The 20,372-nt window shown below is 38.7% G+C and overlaps 1 protein-coding gene across 5 annotated transcripts in view; it reads left to right on the top strand.

Moving 5' to 3' along the window:
* Positions 1–20,372, top strand: part of GLI3 (GLI family zinc finger 3) — a 203,862-nt gene that overhangs the window by 64,827 nt on the left and 118,663 nt on the right. For all 5 annotated transcript variants that reach the window (XM_021386345.1, XM_021386346.1, XM_021386347.1 and 2 more), the window contains one exon: positions 72–314. In XM_021386345.1, the coding sequence (XP_021242020.1) occupies positions 72–314 (243 nt within the window). The remainder of the gene's footprint in view (positions 1–71; positions 315–20,372) is intronic.

Raw genomic sequence — 20,372 nt, 5'->3', positions numbered from 1 at the left:
AAATGGACTAAAAGTGTCTCTCTATCTCTCTTTCTGTTCTCTCTCTCTCTTCTTTGGTATTCTTTTTCCAGAGGATGAAAGTCCTGGACAGACCTATCACAGAGAGAGAAGGAACGCAATCACAATGCAGCCACAAGGTGGGCAAGGCCTCAGCAAGATCAGTGAGGAGCCTTCAACATCTAGCGAGGAAAGGGCCTCGTTAATAAAGAAAGAGATCCATGGATCTATATCGCACCTTCCTGAACCTTCTGTACCTTATCGTGGGACACTGTTTACTATGGACCCCAGAAATGGTTACATGGATCCTCATTACCGTGAGTATTTATTACAAGTTTGTTTTGGGAGGGAAGTTGGAAGGCTGTTGAGGCTGTCAAATTTAATGTCATTTTATTTGCCACCTTGCATCATCCTGGGGAGAATTGCTTTCTCTGTATGGGAGTTGAGATAAATGTGATTTTTTTTTTCTGTCGTAAATTAAGAGCTGGGAACCATGGCAGCTCAAAATTAGCACAGGCCTCTGCAAAACAACTTCCACAGGATATATCATCTGTTGCTAATCCTTCTCAATCATCTAGTTCTGCATTTGTTCCACCCGCATCATACACAAAGAAAAAACCTCATTAAAGAAAGCAGAGGAGGAAAATGAAACAGGCCTTAAAATCTTTTTTTTTTTTTTTTTTTAATAATGTTGAAGTACTGTATTAAGAGGAGAAAGGACTGTGCCCTGTACAATGAGAATTTGGGGAGGGATTGGAAAGTTTAATGCTGCTGGTTTTATTTCTTAATTTATTTATTTTTACTGTTCTTTGTTTTGTTGTTTTTAGAGATTTACTTGTTTGTGAACATGTGGGCGTATAGAGTGGTTTTATCATTTTCTTCCCCAGCTACAGTCCCCCTAAGATGTATGGGGAAAAAAAGGCAAACCGTTTCAGCTTCTGAATTCCTGCTCAAACGTTAATAAAAAAAGTAAGAAATTAACTGACACTTGAACACAGATGTAGAATGGATTTCTCCACAGGCAAAATATGGGGGAGTTAAGCAATTTTTTTCATCTGCTTCTAGTTTAAAAAAAAAAAAAAGGAAAAATCATTTAGTTGTGTAGTAATGAAGTACATCTTGAGGTGGAAAGGCTTGCGCCTTTTGATTATAGATTTATCACCTAGTCAGGATGCACATTTGCCATTTAACCTTCCAGTCTCCAGTTCCAGATGATAGGCTTAAGACCCACAGAGAGGGAATAGTCTGTGTTGGCTTTTTTTTTCCTCCACATAATTCAGAAATTTCAGTGTTTTAAGGCAAAGGTCATTAGCCAGGCAACTGATTAGTGAGGACAGCTGATTAGTGCATGTTTTTTTGCTAAAGAAAGTGCCAGGGATAAAAGCTAATTTTATCCCTTCATTAGTTGGGCTAGCAGCAAAGGGGAATGTTCACTCATCAGGGTGCAGATCAAAGTGTGTCTCACACAACCTTATGTCTCACCAACCTCCTTAAAAAAAAAAATCGTGATTGTTAATAAGGATGAAGACATTATGAGAAAATGAATAAAATGAATACTTGTTGTCTTTATATTCTACGTCAGCATTTAGGGAAAAGTTTGCAGTGAAGCTTTTCAGCTCTTTTCAAATGTGCACAGTCAGTTCATGGACACTCTCCTCCTCTCTAGCTCTCCGCAGCCTTGTTCAAACCCTGGAGGGGAGTTTCTCATCTTTTTGCCTGGAAAGTTATGCAGCAGCACACTAGTGGCAGACTTGTCTGCCAGGGAAGCGTGAACATGCAGAGCAAAGTACTGATTGCAAGCAGAAGCACACAAATATAAGCTGATAGGAGACACCAACTGTAGCTTACCATTTTGAGTATTTGTTAATGCAAACCCCAGATCTCACTTGGGAAAAGAAGATCCTGTTGGGGAAGCAAATAGCTTCTGTGTGCATACAGTACAGCTGGGGAGAGATAAAATGTGCAACTGCCACCCCAACTAACCAAACAACAAACGTGCTACATTTAGTGATTGCCATTTTGGCCATCTGACCAGCTGCCAACTCACTCCTTAAATCTGGATGAAAGTGTTACTGATACTGCTAAAGATTCAGACTGAGGAATAAGAGCCATCCAGTCTGAATGAGCCTGGCTGGTTTGGATTTGGTTCATTTTGTTTTCTTTTATTGAACTTACCTCTTCTGACTAAAGTTCCCGCAATTTAATGTAGACAAAATGTCTGTACTGTGACCAATAACTCTAGCCAGTTAGGATGCGTTGACTGCTTGAGAAGCACTGATATCAGAAGCCAAAGAAACAGCATAATTTACCCAGCACATAATGACAGAGAAACAAGAGATGAGTTAATTTTAAATGAACAGCAAGATCATAAAGCAGAAGTCTAAGCCAGAAAGTATCAGGTGGGCAGACCTACTTCACTGCTGCTGTAGTGAATTACAGAGTTTTATTCACAGATTTGTAAAATCCTTTAAGCTATTAATGTCATATAAAGAGCCATCATGCTTTTATTTACCTTTAGTAGATGTGCTACAGAAGGACAACTAAAGAGACAAATGTCTAGTCAGAATTTTAGGGGAGCAGACAGGCTTACTGAAATTTTTATAGTAATTGTATCATTTATATATGTAAGACATGCTTTCATCGAAGCAGTGACAGTATTCAGGCTGACACTTAACGATAGTCCATATGAACAAGATTGAATAAGGTAATCATATCCCAGACCCACTGTAGCAACGGGTGAGGAACCAGCAAGGCTATTGTTCTCTTCTTTAGTTTCTTGCAAGTTTTGCTGGGCACATGGATAGAAAATACTGTTTTAATTCAACATTGTTGGGCATGTAAACACAGTAATTCCTTAGTTTCCCTGTGGTTGGAAAATGTAGACTTTTCAAGATGGCTAATTTGTGCTTCTATATTTACCCACTTTGTGTTTAAAAGTGTGGGCAGGCTTCCTGTAATGCAGGAAGAGGGAAAATAATTTTTTTGAAGGAGGACATCTGTCTATTTTTATGGCAAGAAAAGAAAAAGAGCATTTAAGTCAACTGTGTGTGGAACACGTGTCTGCTCCAGGAGCTGCAGTTACTAGAAACAACTTGAATGCCTTGCATTTCTACATGTAAATATGCGTGTCTCTGTGTATGTGCACTGCAGGATTTTTTGTTGTTATAATTTTTTTCCTAATTAAAATGAGTGATGTTGTAAATGCTGGGAATAATAGTTACCATACAAGTGGAATAAATACCTCATTGAGGGGGAGTTTGCTCTCCTACGGAGCGTGGGGAGGGAGTATGGTTCTGTTTCAAGTGGCCCAGCTTTTCAGACAGCTGGGAAGAAACATGCCATAGAGCCGGTGGCCCTTTTGCACCACCGAAGAGCTCTTCAGCCATTTAGCAACCACAAATGAAAGAATGGCCTTGTTCTCAGTCCTGAGACCTCTGTCCTCCCAGAGAGAAAAATTCATCCAGGCCTAAAACAGGTTCTGACTTTGGACTTTTTTTCAGTTGTGATTTTCTCATGCATCACTTAAACAGTAGTCACAAAGTGTGTTCTTAAACTTTTTTCTTTTCAAAAGCTTAGGCAGGAGATGACAAAAATGCTGATGTTTCCCTTCATATGTTGCACCTTTCCTTTACTGAGGAGAGCATGTTTATTGAGCTCTAGTGTGGATTTTTGCAGTGTTTGTTAAATAGATTTAAAGAATTCTGTTTCTTGAACACTGATTATAGTGGTAGTTTGAGCCCTTTGTTAATGTAAATTCTGTCTCCAGTGGTGGGGCTGAAGCAGGGATAGCAACTTCCTTTTGTTATTCTCTCCACAATTTTAATTCCCACACAGATTTATGGCAGTGTTAAGACTGCCTGTCTCACAGTTCATTCCTCATGGAAAAAATGAATCATTCCTGATGTAAACACTTTGATTTAAAACATACTGCTGGTATTCTTCCCTGCGTTTCACAGTGCATCTGAAAGAATTGTTAGTTCCTAATTAGTAAAGCCTGAAGAATTATCCTAAGTAAAAAGCAGTGACAGTTCAGTTGGCTCTGAGCTAAAAATCTGTATACACAAAAATGACCCTGGCAGGAATCTTTCTGGTACATACTTCATCTCAGAGGTTACGCTGAGCATAGCTTGAAACCAGGAACTCACCCTGCACCTTTTTTTTTTTCTTTCTTTTTCTTTTTTTCTTAACAGGGATTTATTCCAGTTTTGAAGCTTCTGTATCTATATGGGCAAGTGGGAACTGCGTATTGCGTATTTCATAGGATTAACCCTCCAAAGGTATTGATTGCCCTCAGTTCCCGCTGACTGTGTCTGGACTTGTACCTTGAATGGATCAGTCCCCTCGTTGAGGCCCCGGTTAGATCACACAGTGTTAACAGCATCATCTCAAAATCAATTTGCAACATGACCAAAAGACCAAAGCAGGGAAAATACAGCCTAGTTCACTAGGTGCACTTGTTCATTTGCTGCTCTAATTTCTGTTGACAAGAATCCCCCTTCCTTAATCCCCCCATAGAAAAGGAGGGAGAATGTTAGATTTTGCTTCTGCAAATGGTAACTGGAAACACTGCCTTAAAATGCAATAACAACGTAGTGACTTTTCATGGCGATGTAGCTTGAACTTTGATGGTTAGCTACATGTAGCACATTGGATGATGAGATCAGTCCAAGTTGCCTCCAGCTGATGGGCTCATGGAAGGAGACCCCATCTGCTTTGTAGAGGAGAGAGCCTGTGACCTCCTCTATGTTTTGGGCCTCCAGAGGGACAGTCTGAGAGTCTTTAGGTTAGTCTCGTGGCAGGCACTTTGCTGAGCACACATCTAGCTTCCCAGTGTCATCAGGTTGTGGGGGCTGCAGTCGGCTTTTTGTAGAGTGTTTCTCCCCCACCCCTGCTGGAGAGTGGGAGGTGAGTGTCAGTGAGGAATTACGGCAGAGATTTAGGGCAAGAGTCTTTGAAGACCTTCAGGTGCTCTTCGATTTCAAAGTGAGTTTGTCCCCTTAAATACCTTTAAGAGTCTGGGACTTACTTCATCCCTTTCTGCTGCAGTTTGCAGAGGAGGGGCATAAGCACTTTAGTAACAAAACTATCCTCTGACAGTGATTTATGGAGTGGATTGTAGGTGCTGTTAAGCAGGGGTAGCTGGAAAAAAGTCGAATTTAAAGCATCTCATAAAACTCATAGGAAAAAAGCCACTAGTTCAAAAGTGAATGTCAGCTGAGCAACTGGAAAGTTGGGCTTAAAGAAAAGAATTGGTATGTTTGCAAAATTTTTTTTTTTAAATAATCTAAAATTTAATAGTGTATTTCAATAGCTTCCAACAGAAAAACATTATTGCTCTCAAAACCAAGTGTAGGGTCAGAGGCATCTTTGGTCTGAAATTTTGGAAGGAGCAGCAGGCCTCTTGAGATTAACAGCTGCATATAAATGGAAAGCTGTTCTACAAGATGCTTCCCAAACCTCTCTGGTCATGACTGGGAAATTCTGCTCCCTGCCTGTTTTTCCATAGTCCTTCTGTGGAAGAAGCAGGGGCTCTTTAGAATCCTGGCAGCGCTACCCCTGCTTGCTTCTGTCATTTGGAAGTAGCAATTGCACTGAAAGGTTTGCAGCTAGAATGGCACATAAAAACGTTCTTTTTTCTACCTGATTTTCTCTCTCCTCAGCGTGAGACTGCAGAAATGCCAGTTTCTGAAAGGCCTTGAAATGTAATGTAGTTGAGAAATTGAAAGATGTGGGGTTTTTTGGCTTTTTGATTTGCTTTAATTTCAAGATAAAATCAGTATTCAAAGATATGTATTTGCCATTTTTTCCTTGTCATTACAGTTAGTATCAATTTTGACTGGAAACTACAAGGGATGATCTATACAAAGGTGATCCTGTTTGGGCAAAGGGTAGAATAAGATATTTATGTGATCCTTTACTCTAGTTCTGTTGGACTTAATTTAAAAAATGCCCTTAGATTCAACCTTTGGGAAAAAAAAAAGTCATTCTTCTGTGGCACCTAAGAGAATTTACCTGCTGGACTCAACTGTGGTGGAGCCTTCTCAGGAGCAGATTGGTTCTCTTAGTCTCTTTTATTGGGTTAAGTGCCTGTAAGCTGAAGTTTTTTTTCTAATAACAAATGCAAAAATACTTATTTCTTCCACAGATTTGATTTTGTTTGTTAAGGAAAGCATTTTTAGATGCTTTAGAGTGTGTATTTGTTGTATACTGTCTTAATTGAAAGAGACAAAGCACATTGCTCAGAGCTATAGAGTCATAGCTAGGAACTCTGAAAACAGCCAAGAAATAACTTAATCCCTCTCTTTAGCCTCAAGGTGGATCAGCTATCCCTAAATCAGGAGAGAATGAAAAGCTTCTTAGAAGTTGCTGTGTCCTGTCTTTTAAGAGCCTTGTAACAAGGTCTGTTGTGGGTTGGGACTGATCCTGTTTCCCTATGTGATATCCTCTATGTATCAGCAGCTAAACAATGAGGAAAAAAAAAACATCTTTAGAAGCCCAGAAACTGAGTTGAAAAAAAAATTTGATAGTTTCCTCTTCAGAGATTCACTAGTGTGAGGGAATTGTGGTATTTGCCATCACTAAGTTCTCTGAAAAAAAAAAACAGGGCCCGACACACAACTGTTGTGCTCATTTCTGTAATGACAACAAGCAAAATCATGAGTTTTCTCTTTTTCTTGGTTAGCAGTGATCTTCTTTGTGTTATTGTTAAGGATGAGTAATGCTAGGGATTAGCCAAGTATGACAGGTATGTAGAAAACTAGTGGTCAAAGGAGGATAAGCTTCATCTTTTGCAAGATTTGGAGCATCCTTAATACCTGAGGTTCCTGCCTGTCAGTCACCTTGTTCTAAGTACTTCTCTCTGCAAGCATTTCTTGGCCTAGGACACATGGTTTGAAGGAGTAGCCTTTTGGACTTGGCTGCGTAACACTTTAAAAAACGTAAGCCAGAACTCAGCCTCATGCAGCTTTTGGTATTGAATTGCCTTGCCTTTATTGGTAAGGAGCTTTATGTCTGCTCCTTACCAAAAAGCTGTTGTCTGCAAAGCACAAGGAATGCTTCAGCCAGGTGCTGGTTTGTGATGAAGACTTCCGGCTTGCTGAGTGATCATGACTTCCATTGGGAACTGAAGCAGATTTTCCTGAGCTGATGAGTATAAGCCACATACTTCTTTAACTCTGTAGTGCTTTACACTGCCAGTGAGATGGTTCACTTGCATTGGTGCTTTTCATCTGGTCACTGCCTTAGAGCGAATTCAATTCCCTAAACAGAGGTTTCAAGTGCCATTTTCATGTCTGGAAGGATCCTAATTGGTCTGTCTGCCACCATGGAAAGGCAGTGGTCTCCATTACATCCTATATCATATTGGTTTACTCTATGTGAAAGTGTCAGATTAAATAGGCATCTCAGATGGCACTATATATTTGTGTTTAGGCAGCTGAATACTCATAAGTGTTGTTACCTAGCATTTAAATCACTGTATCCAAATATAGAAAATAAACATTTAAGTTAGTTCCCTTTTATCCCCATCTCCACTGCCATCTCCCAGTTCTTGTGAAGAAATCAGTCTTAGCAATTAAATTGTGGGGTAGTTATAATCTGCAGGGTACTCCTCTGTTATAGTTCCTTTGGGTTAATGTCATTATGTCCCGGGACTCTTGTAATGGTGCAGTCAGGTTCTGTACCATCCTTCTGTGCTGCTGCCTTTAGGTCTGGGGGAGAGCCCAAGTGGGTGGCTGTGTCCCAGGAGTTGCCTTGTGGTGAGTACTGAGGGCACCATAGGCCTGCTCCTCCCAGGGCACCAGCTTGACCACGGTGATTTAAAGGACTGTGTGGTGCCTGTTGTCGTGGTGCAACTTCAAGAAATCTCTTAGTGCCAGCCTGTTAGTGGCCAGGACTGAGCAGAGCTTTACTTTTAAGACAGTTTAAATGCTTTAGTTCTTGAGCAATTTTCAGGACTACTGGCAGCACAGCTTTATTCCTATTGATTGAGTTCAATAATTAGGAAAACCTCTTAGCCATATCCTCTGCTTCCTTTTATTCACACCTCGTGACCCAATTAGCTTCTTCTTAACCTGGCTATTGTGTAGTTTGCATGTTACTTTTTAGCTTCCTGTTAAAACAGTGCTCAGATTACTTACAGCCGGGGCTCTTGAGTATATTCAGTGGATCACATCTGAGTTTGGAGCTCATTTCAGGAACACTTTCCCTTTCAATCAGGATTATACTGGTTCACAGAATCATCATGGAATCATAGAATGGCTTGGGTTGGAAGGGACCCCAAAGATCATCAAGTTCAAACACTCCTATCACAGGCAGGGCCACCAGCCTCCTGGTTATCTTTCTTCATTTGTGGTGGTGTAGCTTACAGCCAAGGCATCAATCACCAGTGTGGGAAACCAGTTCTGCACTAAGTATTGGTGTATTTGTAGCTGTGGTAGAGCTGTTGTAATGAGATGTAGTTGTCAGCATGTATGATGGTGTTATTGTTTGCAGCAGCAGAGAAGTCCGTACTGACATGTCAGTGTTTGTCTATGTACAGGTTTGTACACCATCTTCATACTTCCTTTTAAAAATGAGTAGTCACTTCATAAAAAAAGCCAGAAGAGTGTCTTTCAGAATTTGCCTTACTGATTTTTTGGAGTTCAACACAGCTCCCCAGATAACAGAATCGCTTTCAAATTTAAATTATGTGTGTTTCCTGTTTCACACTGAATAAGGTAGAACAGAGGGTACCACTTTGTTCATTTTGTTTTCCCTTTCACATTTCAGTGCTGCCCTGAGCCATCATTTTTCCCAAACAGCCAAACGGCGCTGATCCAGAACCTGGTGAATTCAGTGAATCAACAGCTGCTGGCTTCAATGAACTTTGTAAAAGTCCCCAGTTGCCTTATATTCTGCCCTTTCATCTTACCTGCTCCTCATGCTAGTTGTAATTTAAAATCCTAATTCCCAAGGATCCATGTACCATTTTGCAAATGAAGAGCTGTACATTGTTATTCCTCTATCTACAGTCCCCAGTTGAAGTAACTTATGGTAACAAGCCAAAAGTAATGGCATATGACATACTTAGAAATAAATGGCTGATTATGGTAACAGCTGAGTGTAACACCATACTAAGTGTTGAAGCAAATAACTAATGAGGTAGATGTGTTGAAATAAATTTCGTTCCAGCATCTCCCACTTTTCAGTGGTGCTGCATTTGATTTGTATGCTTTTTTCACCAACCTGTCTGCAGATACAGCTGTTGAAAGCCTTCAGCTTTGGTGATGACTTCTGGTAGAGTTTGCTGTTGAAGTGAAATCAGGTTATTTAGTATGAATAAGCTTTTTTGGATCAAGGCCTATGTTATGTATAAACAGTGGCTGCTCACTTTACCAGGATGGACCAGCATGGTACAGTGATAGCAAGCTGTTGGCTCCATTGGCATGTTTCTTATTGGGTGATAACTTGAACTGGCATCAAAACCGTCTGCACAAATGAGCTAGAGTACTTCTAACAATAAAATTGGTGCCGGACATCAAAAACATTCATTGCTGCTATAGTAGGAGAGGATTTTATTTTTATTGTCACTGGGAGAGGGGAACACAGGTTAAATCACAGGTTAAATCACTGAGCTATCCACTGCTTCGGATGTTTGACTTAGGGAAAAGCTGATATATGACCTGCTCATAAATGCTTCTACTTTGCTTGAGACTGGCAGTGACCATGGCCTATGCTTATTTTTACTCAGATTTTCAGTTTTTCTTGATTTGTCAACTTGAGTACAGAAAATTTAACTATGCCTATTGGGAAATAAAGCCAACTGGAGAAAGGTCTCTATGAATAAAGACTAAAGGCCTAATCTGGCTTTGTCTGCTCCCATGGAAAGAATTACAAAGGGTGGATGAAACCCAAAATGTTGGCCTGTGAAAGTGTTTCTCAGTTCTTGTGGGAAAAATGGCACATCTCTTTAAAGAAGATAATTATTTTTTATGTACATCACAGATAGTAACACAAATCCTACATTTAATAGTGCCTTCTATCCTCCTGTACATTGTAAACCAGATTAAATCAGAAAGGCAGGTTGAGGATGTGCTGCTGTAGTGGTACTTTCCATAAGTACCACTGTATGTACATAAACTTATGGTACACTGTGTGTATATCATTATGAAGTCTGTAGAGGGAGAGTGAAGCATCCTGTGCCTCTACCTCTGGGATTTGCTCATTAGCAGACTGTGTGACTGTTGTCCTTGTTGTGCCAATGCACAAGGCTCTCCTGGGCATGCAGGGTTCTGATGGCCCTGGAGGGTGAGGTCCAGTTGCTGCTGAGTCTGTGCTTGAAGGCTGCAAGTTGCAAAGTTGCTGTGTTACTTAAAGGCAGCCCCCAGACCACCACTTTACAAGGTGATGTACACATGGGAACTGCTTATTAAGGCTACACAAGGTGCTGGCACCATTCCCTGAGGAACTGACTGTTGGGAAATGACCACTGTATTTCCTTAGGGAGGCTGGTGCTGGCCTGACACTGCCCTGTGGTTCTGAAGCACAACACCCTGCAGTGGGAATGTTCGGTAGGAAGAAGTCTTCAAATGGATGGTAAAATGTCTTCAACTTTACTTGCCTTCTGAGTGTGCAGGGCAGCATGTGTCTAGGCCAAGTTAATTTGGCAATGTAGGCAATAGGCCTTGGCTCCAGAAAATGAGAAAATGCTGTGGTCCACTCTGGTTTCCATGTAATGCCTTTTTAAAATAAACATTTAGACCCTATATATTTGCTCCTTGTTTGCTGCAAACTTTGCTTATCTGTGTGTTACAAGAAAAGACATCCAGCTCAGTATTTTGATGCAGTCTTGCTGTTTGCATGGTTAGCTGAAGTCCTCCATCTATGGTTTCCCAGTAAGCTTCAAAAGCAAAAGGTGCTTTCTCTTTCATGCTTCTGTCCTTCTGTGTAATACTTCATGAGCCTCACCTAACTGCAACTGATAGCACCCTTTTATGTTGTCAGTGCAGGGAACTGGGAGGAGCTGCTGGCAGTGTCCTGTTCAACCTAGTTATACTTGGCTTCTTGTTCTTCTGACAGTGCTGTGCACATAGAAGAAGAAAAAGACTTCAAAACTGGTTTAGAACTGATTGAGTGCAAGAGTGGGAAATGAGGGGTGGGATCTTTAGCAAGATTCCTCCTTTGCCCAACCTTTTCAGGATCCTGGTGACTTAATGTATTATGGCTTGTAGCTATCAGAATAAAATCTTCTGACAACTCCACGCATGTCTTCTAGTCTCTATAGCTCTGGCAGATACCTCTTGGAATTGCATGCCACCAGGAGGGGGGAGCATGCTTGCCTTTGTGCCGTTCACACACTGAAACACTGACTTGTGGCATTCTTGTTAAAGTATGTGTATGAGCTGGGTAAGTGCTTTGTGTATACATACATCTCAGGTACCAGAGCTATTATTTGACTTGGACTGGCCAACTCAGTATTTTCATCTAGGGTGAAATGAACATTGTTACAGTGTGCTGGACAGTGATGTTATAGGATATTTGTGCATAATATAGTACATGTGCATACTCTGCAGTAATTTGTTTTCTCTGAGGCTTGTTGCTTCCTCATTATTTTTCTGCTTATTTTCGTAATGTGATTTTTCATATACTTCTGTATTATGAATGTTTTTGTTTTTTAAGCTATCTCTGATATGCAGCTTTCGTATCTTGGCTCCCAGCAATGTTGAACCTCATTGTAAAGCCCCTTCGTGTAAAAGCCATCTAGTTATAACTCTCAAAAATAAGAGGCTTGTCTCCTGAGGACCACTCCATATTGCGGGTGGAGTATAATCCTTAACATTGTTTTTTTTTGCTTTCAAATAGCTGGGGACAGTAAGTCAAGGAGTGAGAACTCCCTTTGTTTCATGTAGTGTGTGTTGCAGGGAAAGAATGTAACAGAGCAGAAAATGAAGAAAGACATAAAAGAATTTCAGCTCGAGGAGGTCAGATCCATCACAGGCTTAGCGTTGCCTTCAAAGATGCCTGGGACAGGTGGCAGTTCAAGACAATCAGAGGAGAAGCATCCGCAAGCGCTGAGATAAGGGATTCTTGCAGAATCCTGCTATCTGGTCCCAGTTTGCTTTGATGTAACTGTGCTAGAGAAGACTTCTGGGAACAGGCTACTGCTTCCTTCAGTGATAGGCTGCTGTTGTTCAGCCTTTTAAGGTCTCATTACAATGGTCCTTGAGGATTAATCCTCTGTAAGATTTACATGGGAATGGTTTTGTTGCAGGCCCGGACAGGGACCTTGATATCACCTGTACAAAGCATTATTGCATTCTTCCATTCTAATTTTTTTTTTAAGTAGCTCATATTTAACAATATATGACCGAAGGTAAAACCAAACATCTAGCCTTTTTTCTCTTCCTTCTTTGGCTATTACCGAGTTTTTGTTGAGCACAGCTTGAGCAGCCCTTTGCAGTCATTGAACCATTAGCAGTATATTGTCACCTTCTGGTTACTCCACTCAGCCTGCTGCTTTTGGCAGTTTTTCTTTTCTTCTCTTGTCCCTTAAAGGAGGGAAGTGATGATGTTTGGCTGCAGAATCGGAAATCATTCCGCTGCTGTTTGTTTGGTGTGCCTGAACTCGGGTGTTTTACATAAATGCCATTTTGTTCAAGGAGGAGAGTTCAGTATATGGCGTTGTAGTAAATTATCAGTGGTAATTTATTAAAATAGATGTATCTGCATCTGTTAGGGTTTGTTCATGAAAAAGCATTTACCATTTTTTTTAAAGGGCAAAGCCTGCTTCCAGTGAACTAGCAGCAGGTAGAGCACTGCAATAACAAAGGTGGGAATCATGTACTGAAGTTTGGGATGCAGTAGGAAACAAATGCTTTCCAGTTTCTTCATGTATTTTGTTAGTGGTTCAGTTTCTGCTTAACTCGTCAAATATGTATCTTTGTCTTGAAGATGAAAAAAAGACATAGAGCTGCAATTCCAAACAAAGTAACATATTACTCTGAACTGGATTTTTTAGTTCAGTATTGCCTGTTGACTTCTTAACCGAAGAAGGTGTTGCAAAGTCAATTTGATGCTAGGACTTTGAGATGATGGCTGAGGTAAAAGTAAGATGAAGGTTCATGTTGGATGGGTGGAAACAATGACCTTAACACAGAGGTAGAAGTAAGCTTGCAGCTCTGTGTGCAGTGAATAGTGTAAGGAATTCATTTCTGCCTCACCATAGAAGTCTTTAAATTTTTCTGAACTCACATTGATGGTGCCAATTAAAATTATGAAAGCAGGTTGTGTATTATATTGTAAAATGAACAAAGAATATTTCTAACAAAAAAAAATGCAGCAATATCTGTGGATTTAATCCTTCTGAGGTAAAATAAAGAGTAGTACATTGTTGTTGCCTACTTGGTAATTTTACCTTAAATATAAATCAAAAGAGCACCTTCAGAAATATTCTGGGTTGTTTTTCAAGTGCTCTGTTTGGAAGTTATGTGGTATGCTGAAGTGTGCTTGTATTACAGATATAGCATATTAGTTTTCTTTATATGTAGAAGTATTACAGGAAACCCTATAGCTAATGCTGGCTATATAAAACTGTATTATTCTATTATTAGCATGTATATAGCTATGACCTTCCTACACTCTTACATTTCCAAACTGCACATAATTTAAGAGTAATGCAAAAATTTAATTTTAACTGTATCTGTGAAAGTAGTTAAATTCTGCTCATATGAATTGTTTCTCTAATGACTAATTCTGAGAGAATGGGAGGATGGGTGAAGCAGAAACTAAGGAAAAAAGATTAAATAAAGGTCATAAAAAATGTCATGATCTGAGGTGCTGTAGATCCCTTCAAGAAGACCTGTCTTCAAAGAATTACAAGCAAATTCTTGGCAGCCTAACTTTATACACACAGACACACCTGTCTGATTTATATATACACATACTCTCAAGGGTTCTAGCCATAGTTTTGATACAAATATTGAATATGTATATAAATAGAATAATCTGTGCTTACTGTCTCCAAGGTTCAAATACCTTGAATAATGTGATGTTTAATCTATGTACCCTTCTTTAATTTTACATTAGAACGAGTTGTCAGCAATTTAGACTTTTGTAGTACTATTCTGTGGGTTGCTGATGCATTTCTGACTTCATAAAATACAGGGAATGCGAGAACTCTTCTTCCCCCACAAGATAAAGGCATGAATGTTGCCTGTTGTATGTACTGAGTTTATTGGCTTTTGTGTAATTTCAGTGTAAGCTGCCCTCATGAAACATCTTTTCATACTCAAAGTCAATACTCCAGTTTAGCAGCTTATAATACAGCAAGCAGTGGTTAAGTGTTTCAGGCAGAAGAATCTGTTCAGCTACAGTGAGCCAAACAGCCTTCTGTAAACAGCTCTTGCTCCTTTGCTTTCTTATCCTAAGCAGAAGTGGGCTGAATGTGACAAAGAGGAGAGATTTTCAGACAGCTTGATGGGAATGTGATGCTCCTGCCCAAGGAAATGTTGTCTGTAATGAGGCAGCAAGCTGTCTTCTGGGCTGTAATGCTAACTCTTGCGCTTGTCTTTATCCAGGCTCTAAGGAATAGTGTCTCTTGGAGACAGGGAAGTAAAGTGGGCAGGTCTCGTACTATTAGTAAATGTTACCATGGTGTATGTACAAATGTGAGCATTGGTATTTTCTAAATAACAAAAGTACCTAGTAATCAGTGACGATCAGCCATCCTGGAAGATAGAACCATAAAGTTCAGCCATTCTTTCATTGTGAGAGGAAAACAATATATGAAAATGAAACCTCTTTTTTTTTTACCTGCTGTTACATAAACCAAAAATTTGGTAATTGCTTTTGCTCAATAGGGGAACAAGCATGGAAAATATAACTCCTGGAAAGGAAATTTCCAGAAATTTGTAAACAGCTGTAGAGCTTTGTAAGTCCCTACATAAATCTACTACATCAGGTGCTACTAGAAGCCTATATATGTCTATATAGAGAGAGAGATGTGTATATGCATATACATATGCATTTATATTTATATTACATATATTAAAAAATTCTTTGCAGCTTTGGGGCTTTATATATCTGGTTAGACTAAAAGTTTTCAGTAGTAGTAAATTCTGTATTTTATATTATTAGTAGTAGCATGTTACATTTTTTATTAACAAGGAACGAAATTGTAACTGAAACTGATTTCTGGCTAACAAGTGTGGAATAAAACAGAAGTTGTTTGAAGCAGATCTTATGTTTATATCAGACTGTCTTTGTTTGAATTTAAAAAATACTTAACCAATCTGAAAAGGAAAACAAAAGTAAAAAAGCAGTATGTGTATGTGTATTAAGTATTTACATGTGTGTATGCCATTCAGCAGCAGAACACTATCATTGATATATTTAACTTCATGTTTGAAGTTGTAGATATCAATGTTGAAGTAGAAATTCATGCTCAAAATGCCTATGAAATGTAGCACAATCTGTCATAACTGCAGGGAGTCTCTAGTTAAATTGTTTTAGAGAATTTTAGTTACCAACTGTTGTGTTAAACACTTAGTATAACTTGAAATCATGTTAACTGATAGTTTGACTAGGAAAAAGAAATGCTGGATGGATTTCCAAGCTGTCTTCCTTCAGAACTGTTTAGGTTCTCCTTGTGTGCAACTCCTTTTCCTTTGGTCTTTGCTTTCCATCAAGCTCTTCCAGTCTTTTTTGCCTTACTTTCTATGAAGTCCTCTGGAAGCTCCCTTCCTTTCCAGTTGTAGTTTCATCTATGTTGAATGTCTGCAGCTTTTTCTAACCTTTGTATTCTTTCTTCCTGGCCTGCCTTTCAGAGTTAGAGCCACATGAGATTTACTTTATTGCCTTACGTTCATGCTGCAAGAAGAGAAACTCTTCACAATTTAGGTTGCTTCCATGTAAAGAAGTACACAGCAGATTCTGTTTTGAGTTCACGCATGCTGCAAAGCTTTTCACTTAAGCAGCTCTTGAAAGGATTTGGACACTGAATAGGATCAGCTCAATTCTTTAATATCTATCTGAGCACAGACTACCACTTAGGAAGAAATACAGGTCTTTGATATAAGATGGCTAAGGGATTTTCCTTGATTTGGGTGGTATGGTATGAAACAGTGGGGTCTGGCCTTGGCTCTATAGGCAGGTGAAGCTTGTTCAAAGAAGCTGAGGGTCTTATCCTGTAAAGTGTGCAAACTGATTGTAGGCTTGTTGGGCATGAAACTCCTTCCCATCCAAAACAGCTGAAGGCTTGCAAGTATGTTCAAATTTAGATCTTGATATGTTCAAAAAGCAAGAGAGCAGATAAAGGACTTCTTAAAAACAGATCGACCTAGAAGTGATGCCAAAGTGATTTTGGTCTTTTGTCTATTTCAGTGTTTCTTGGTACATACTCTGTTTTTATAAGGTGCAGTTTGGGAGAAAAGAAGGAAGTAAATCTTCCTGCTTTCTTGAGCAGCTTTCTAAGATACTAAAAGACTTGTTAAACATGATTCTTCAAAAATAAAGTTAATATAGCAAAGCTAGTAGTGGAGAGTGTTTTCATCATTGATCCATATTATTAAATAAAAAAAGAAACAAAACTCCAGAGGCTGTTTAAAGGAGGCTCCACGTCATGTGTTCTGTATGAAGGATGATTTTTCTTTCAAAGAAGTATGGACAGACTCATTTCACATTTGTAGCAACTGACAAGTACAGCAGTTGAGATTTGTTGGAGATCTCCAAGGAATTATTTGGCAAAGCCACAAATAAAAATCTTTGTCGAATGTGCTAAATCCATGCCTTACTAATTAACTAGAAAGACTTTTGTGAAAGTGGATTCCAGTCTCTGTTCCTAGCCTGATTTCCAGTTGGGTTACTGTTTTAACTCTTCATTTTCTAGATATTCTTCCAAAGCCTTTTTACTATCTAGAATTTTTTTCACCTGAAGCTGCTTAAAATCTGAGATTGGGACAGTAATTTGGTAGTTGACTACTGTTTAAGCAGTATCTAAACACTGCACCAGGAGCCATGTGGAGCTTAATACAGTGATGTAAATCTCTTCATTTTTCAAAAATGCTGAACATTAAGAACTTTCTTTGGAAGCTCTTCAGGGCTTGGTGATTTGAAATTGAAGAATGCTTTCTTGAACACTGTAGAATTTTTACTGCATTTCTAGTAAGCTGAATATTTTTGAAGATTACACCCTTAGAGCCTAACTTTGAGTTCTGTTTTCTGAAAGTCTTGGCTTCAACTTCTTCTTCTGAATTTGGGTGTCTTGTTTGTGTGTATTTTGCGTGTATTTAAGGTGAAAATATGCTGTGCTGTAATGCGTGTGGATAATTTTGCTCTGTAATGAAAGTTCAGATGTTGCCATGTGGGTAGTGAATGCGGCAGGTCCCAGAGGAGCAATTGTCAGCCTTGTCAGCTCTACTCACACCTATATTTTAACATGATGACCCATTTTTCTCATTTATTGAAGTAACAGAAATAGTGTTTTAAATAACTAAATCTTCCTCCCGGTGTATTGTCTTCTCTCAACATTTACTCATGTCATTGTATTCCACAAACTGCAGGTTGTTAGAAGAAATGTCTTGAAGTTAAGCATCAGCTTAATTGTTCTCCTTAATAAGATTGTTGTCCCTAATAAGGTGAGTTCACATTACTGAGGCAGAAACATTGGGTACCCTAACTGAAGGGAAAAGAAGATGCATGGAGAGAGTATTGCAGAGACCTCATGGGAAATTCCTACAGGAAAATACTCATTTTAATAGCCAGTTACAGTCTCTAAGTGACAACAGTGGAGTTAACCTGTCTCATGGTTTATGTAATCCCAGCATTTATAAAGATGAAAATTAGTAGTTAAGGCTGTCATATATCTTACACTACTCACATAGTAAATAAGCATATTCCTATCAACTTTAAACAACATTAACTCAATGCCAAGTAATTACTACTTGAAACTTTCATTTTAAGGTAGAAAACATGCTAAACTGTAAGTATTGATTTGGAAACTCCGTGCTCTGCAGTCTTAGCTGTAATGTCAAAATACTGAGAACTACACAAAAACCTCACATGACAGAGTAATAGAACCAGTGTATTTTGCCAAGTACTTATTAATGAGATACTCATTAAAACTCCAAGTATGAACTATTAATTATGCATTAGATTTTTACAAATTTATAAAACTCTGTTATAAACACTTCCTTTTGAACTCTCTGGACAGAATTATACAAGAAAATCTTTTTTTTGACAAAAAAACAGAAATATTTGCTTTCGGATAAACCTATGAAATGGAGAGTGTGTGTCTTAAAGCAGAGAAGCTTGATAACATGATGTAACATAATTGTAAAAACTCATCAGTTTAGATAAAGTTTCAGGTGTGTGGTGAAGTTTTATTTCTGTTTACCCAATGAGTATAAGTGTGTTTGTTCATTACGAAGAGTCAAATTTATGTCCGTAGCCACTCCTTTCTTTGCTTTTAAATTGCTAGGGTCTTGGAAGTGATGTGTTAGGTAGGTACTTTTCTGTCACCTAGTAATGTTAAACAGACTTTTGAAACAAATTGTATTTGGAATAGGCAGTTTGGACCAAGATCAGGTAGACTAAATCTTTATGGATATCCCTGGCATTCTCCAAAATCAAATGCTGCTGTGTCTTTTCCAGGACCCTGGAAATGTTCCTTTGTTACGAAACATTTGGAAAGTAAATGTCTTCCAAGGTGACAGAAGTTCAGTTCAAACTTGAGCTTTGGCAAAGCTTTTGGAGGAGCAAATACCACGAAGGAAGATTTTTCACTTCCAAAATGCCCACCTGGGTTGCAGTTAAAAGTGTGTCTCACTATGATAGTAAATCAGTTGATCTTTAGTGCCATATTCATACACTGAATAAAACGGTCTCCAAAGCAACTAGAGCCCATTGAAGCTCTGCTGCTACTGCCTAAGTGAACATTTCAAACCATAGCAGTAGTGTTAAATGAATGGATACTTATATATGTAGCAAGAAACACAAAAGATAGGCAATGGTAACATTGAATTATCTCCTGGTTACTTTCCAGAGGTGCTGGTTAGTGAAGATGCCTACGCTCAAAGAAGTTTTTGTTCTTGATAAAATAGAGCAGATAAGTGTATTATTCCTGTCTGCTTATTGGCAGCAATTAAAATATTTTATTTTATACATATTTAATTACAGGGAATTTGTGTACTTTCTGACACCCATATGGAGCAGTTGTCAAGCAGTGCTCCTGATTTTCTTGCTCTCTTTTGTTAGCACTCATGCTCAGGAAGAATAAAGGGAAAAATAAAGCTAACCTTCATTACAACTCTTCACGAAGAGACTGGGAAGGGTATAATGAGCAGCAGTGTGCTGATATGTTTTTATAAATATTAGTTTACTGCATACCACAACAGAGAGCAAATACATGCAATTACTTGCAAATTTCTTCAGTGTTTGTACTTACAAATCTCTGCCTAAATCTTCCCAGCTGGGAGTTAGGGTAGTCTTTCTGCTGTGGAAGCAGGGCTTTGTTCTCATGTTCAGCTTCAGCTCAGTCTGGAATAATTCAGAAACGTATTAGATAGATTGCTGCTCCCAAAAGGCATAATGAAATAACCTTCAGTCCCAGCCTTAGGGAAATAAGCACACAATCACAGTTTGGGCAGATTTCTCGATTAAACAAAGAACTAACTGTGCACAAATTGCTCCATAACAATTTGTAAAGAGTACACTTTATAAATTTCTTGCAGATGTAAATTTGATATTTTTTAATCAGAATGACAGGGCAGTTAAAGTCAAAATGTCTTCAGCATTTCCCCTTTGCTCTATAATTAGTATCAGAAATATTTATATTTAGAATGGAATTGCTAACACATCCTGGGTTACTTTTAATTTGTTTTTGGGAGTCAATGAAATGTGATGTCAAACCAAAGCTAAAATCTCCATTTAATATATATATGGTGAACTTAATCCATCTGGAATGGATTCAGGATAACTTTGTGCTGTCAATTTTTATTTTGTTTAATTTCGTATGGTGTTCAGCAAAGGAATGAGAAGTTATTACACTTAATGTTGTTGTGACTTAAGGTGTTCTCTGGTCAAATTATTCAATAAATCAAAATCAGGCTGTGGTTGTAGCTGCTAAATGTTGTTTAGAATAGGACATTTAGGAGATTTTTACCAGCTTTCTATTGATTGAACAAGACACACGTGTCATGCAAAAAGCATGCCATATTTTGATGAATTAGATGGCAAGTCTAGGGGCCCAGTAAACAGAACTTTTTTTTAATTGGCCTTTGTTTTGAAATGGAGGGCTTCTATTGTAAAAGAAAATACCACTCAAGTATCATTCTGATGCCCTATTGCTTGTCTGCAACCCAGAATCTTATCCTCTGAAATCTCCCCTGACATTTGAAAAT

Source organism: Numida meleagris, chromosome 2 (genome assembly GCF_002078875.1).
Source record: "Numida meleagris isolate 19003 breed g44 Domestic line chromosome 2, NumMel1.0, whole genome shotgun sequence".
NCBI lineage: Eukaryota > Metazoa > Chordata > Aves > Galliformes > Numididae > Numida > Numida meleagris.
The sequence above is the reverse complement of the archived record's forward strand: the minus strand, read 5'-3'. Positions and strand labels throughout refer to the sequence as shown.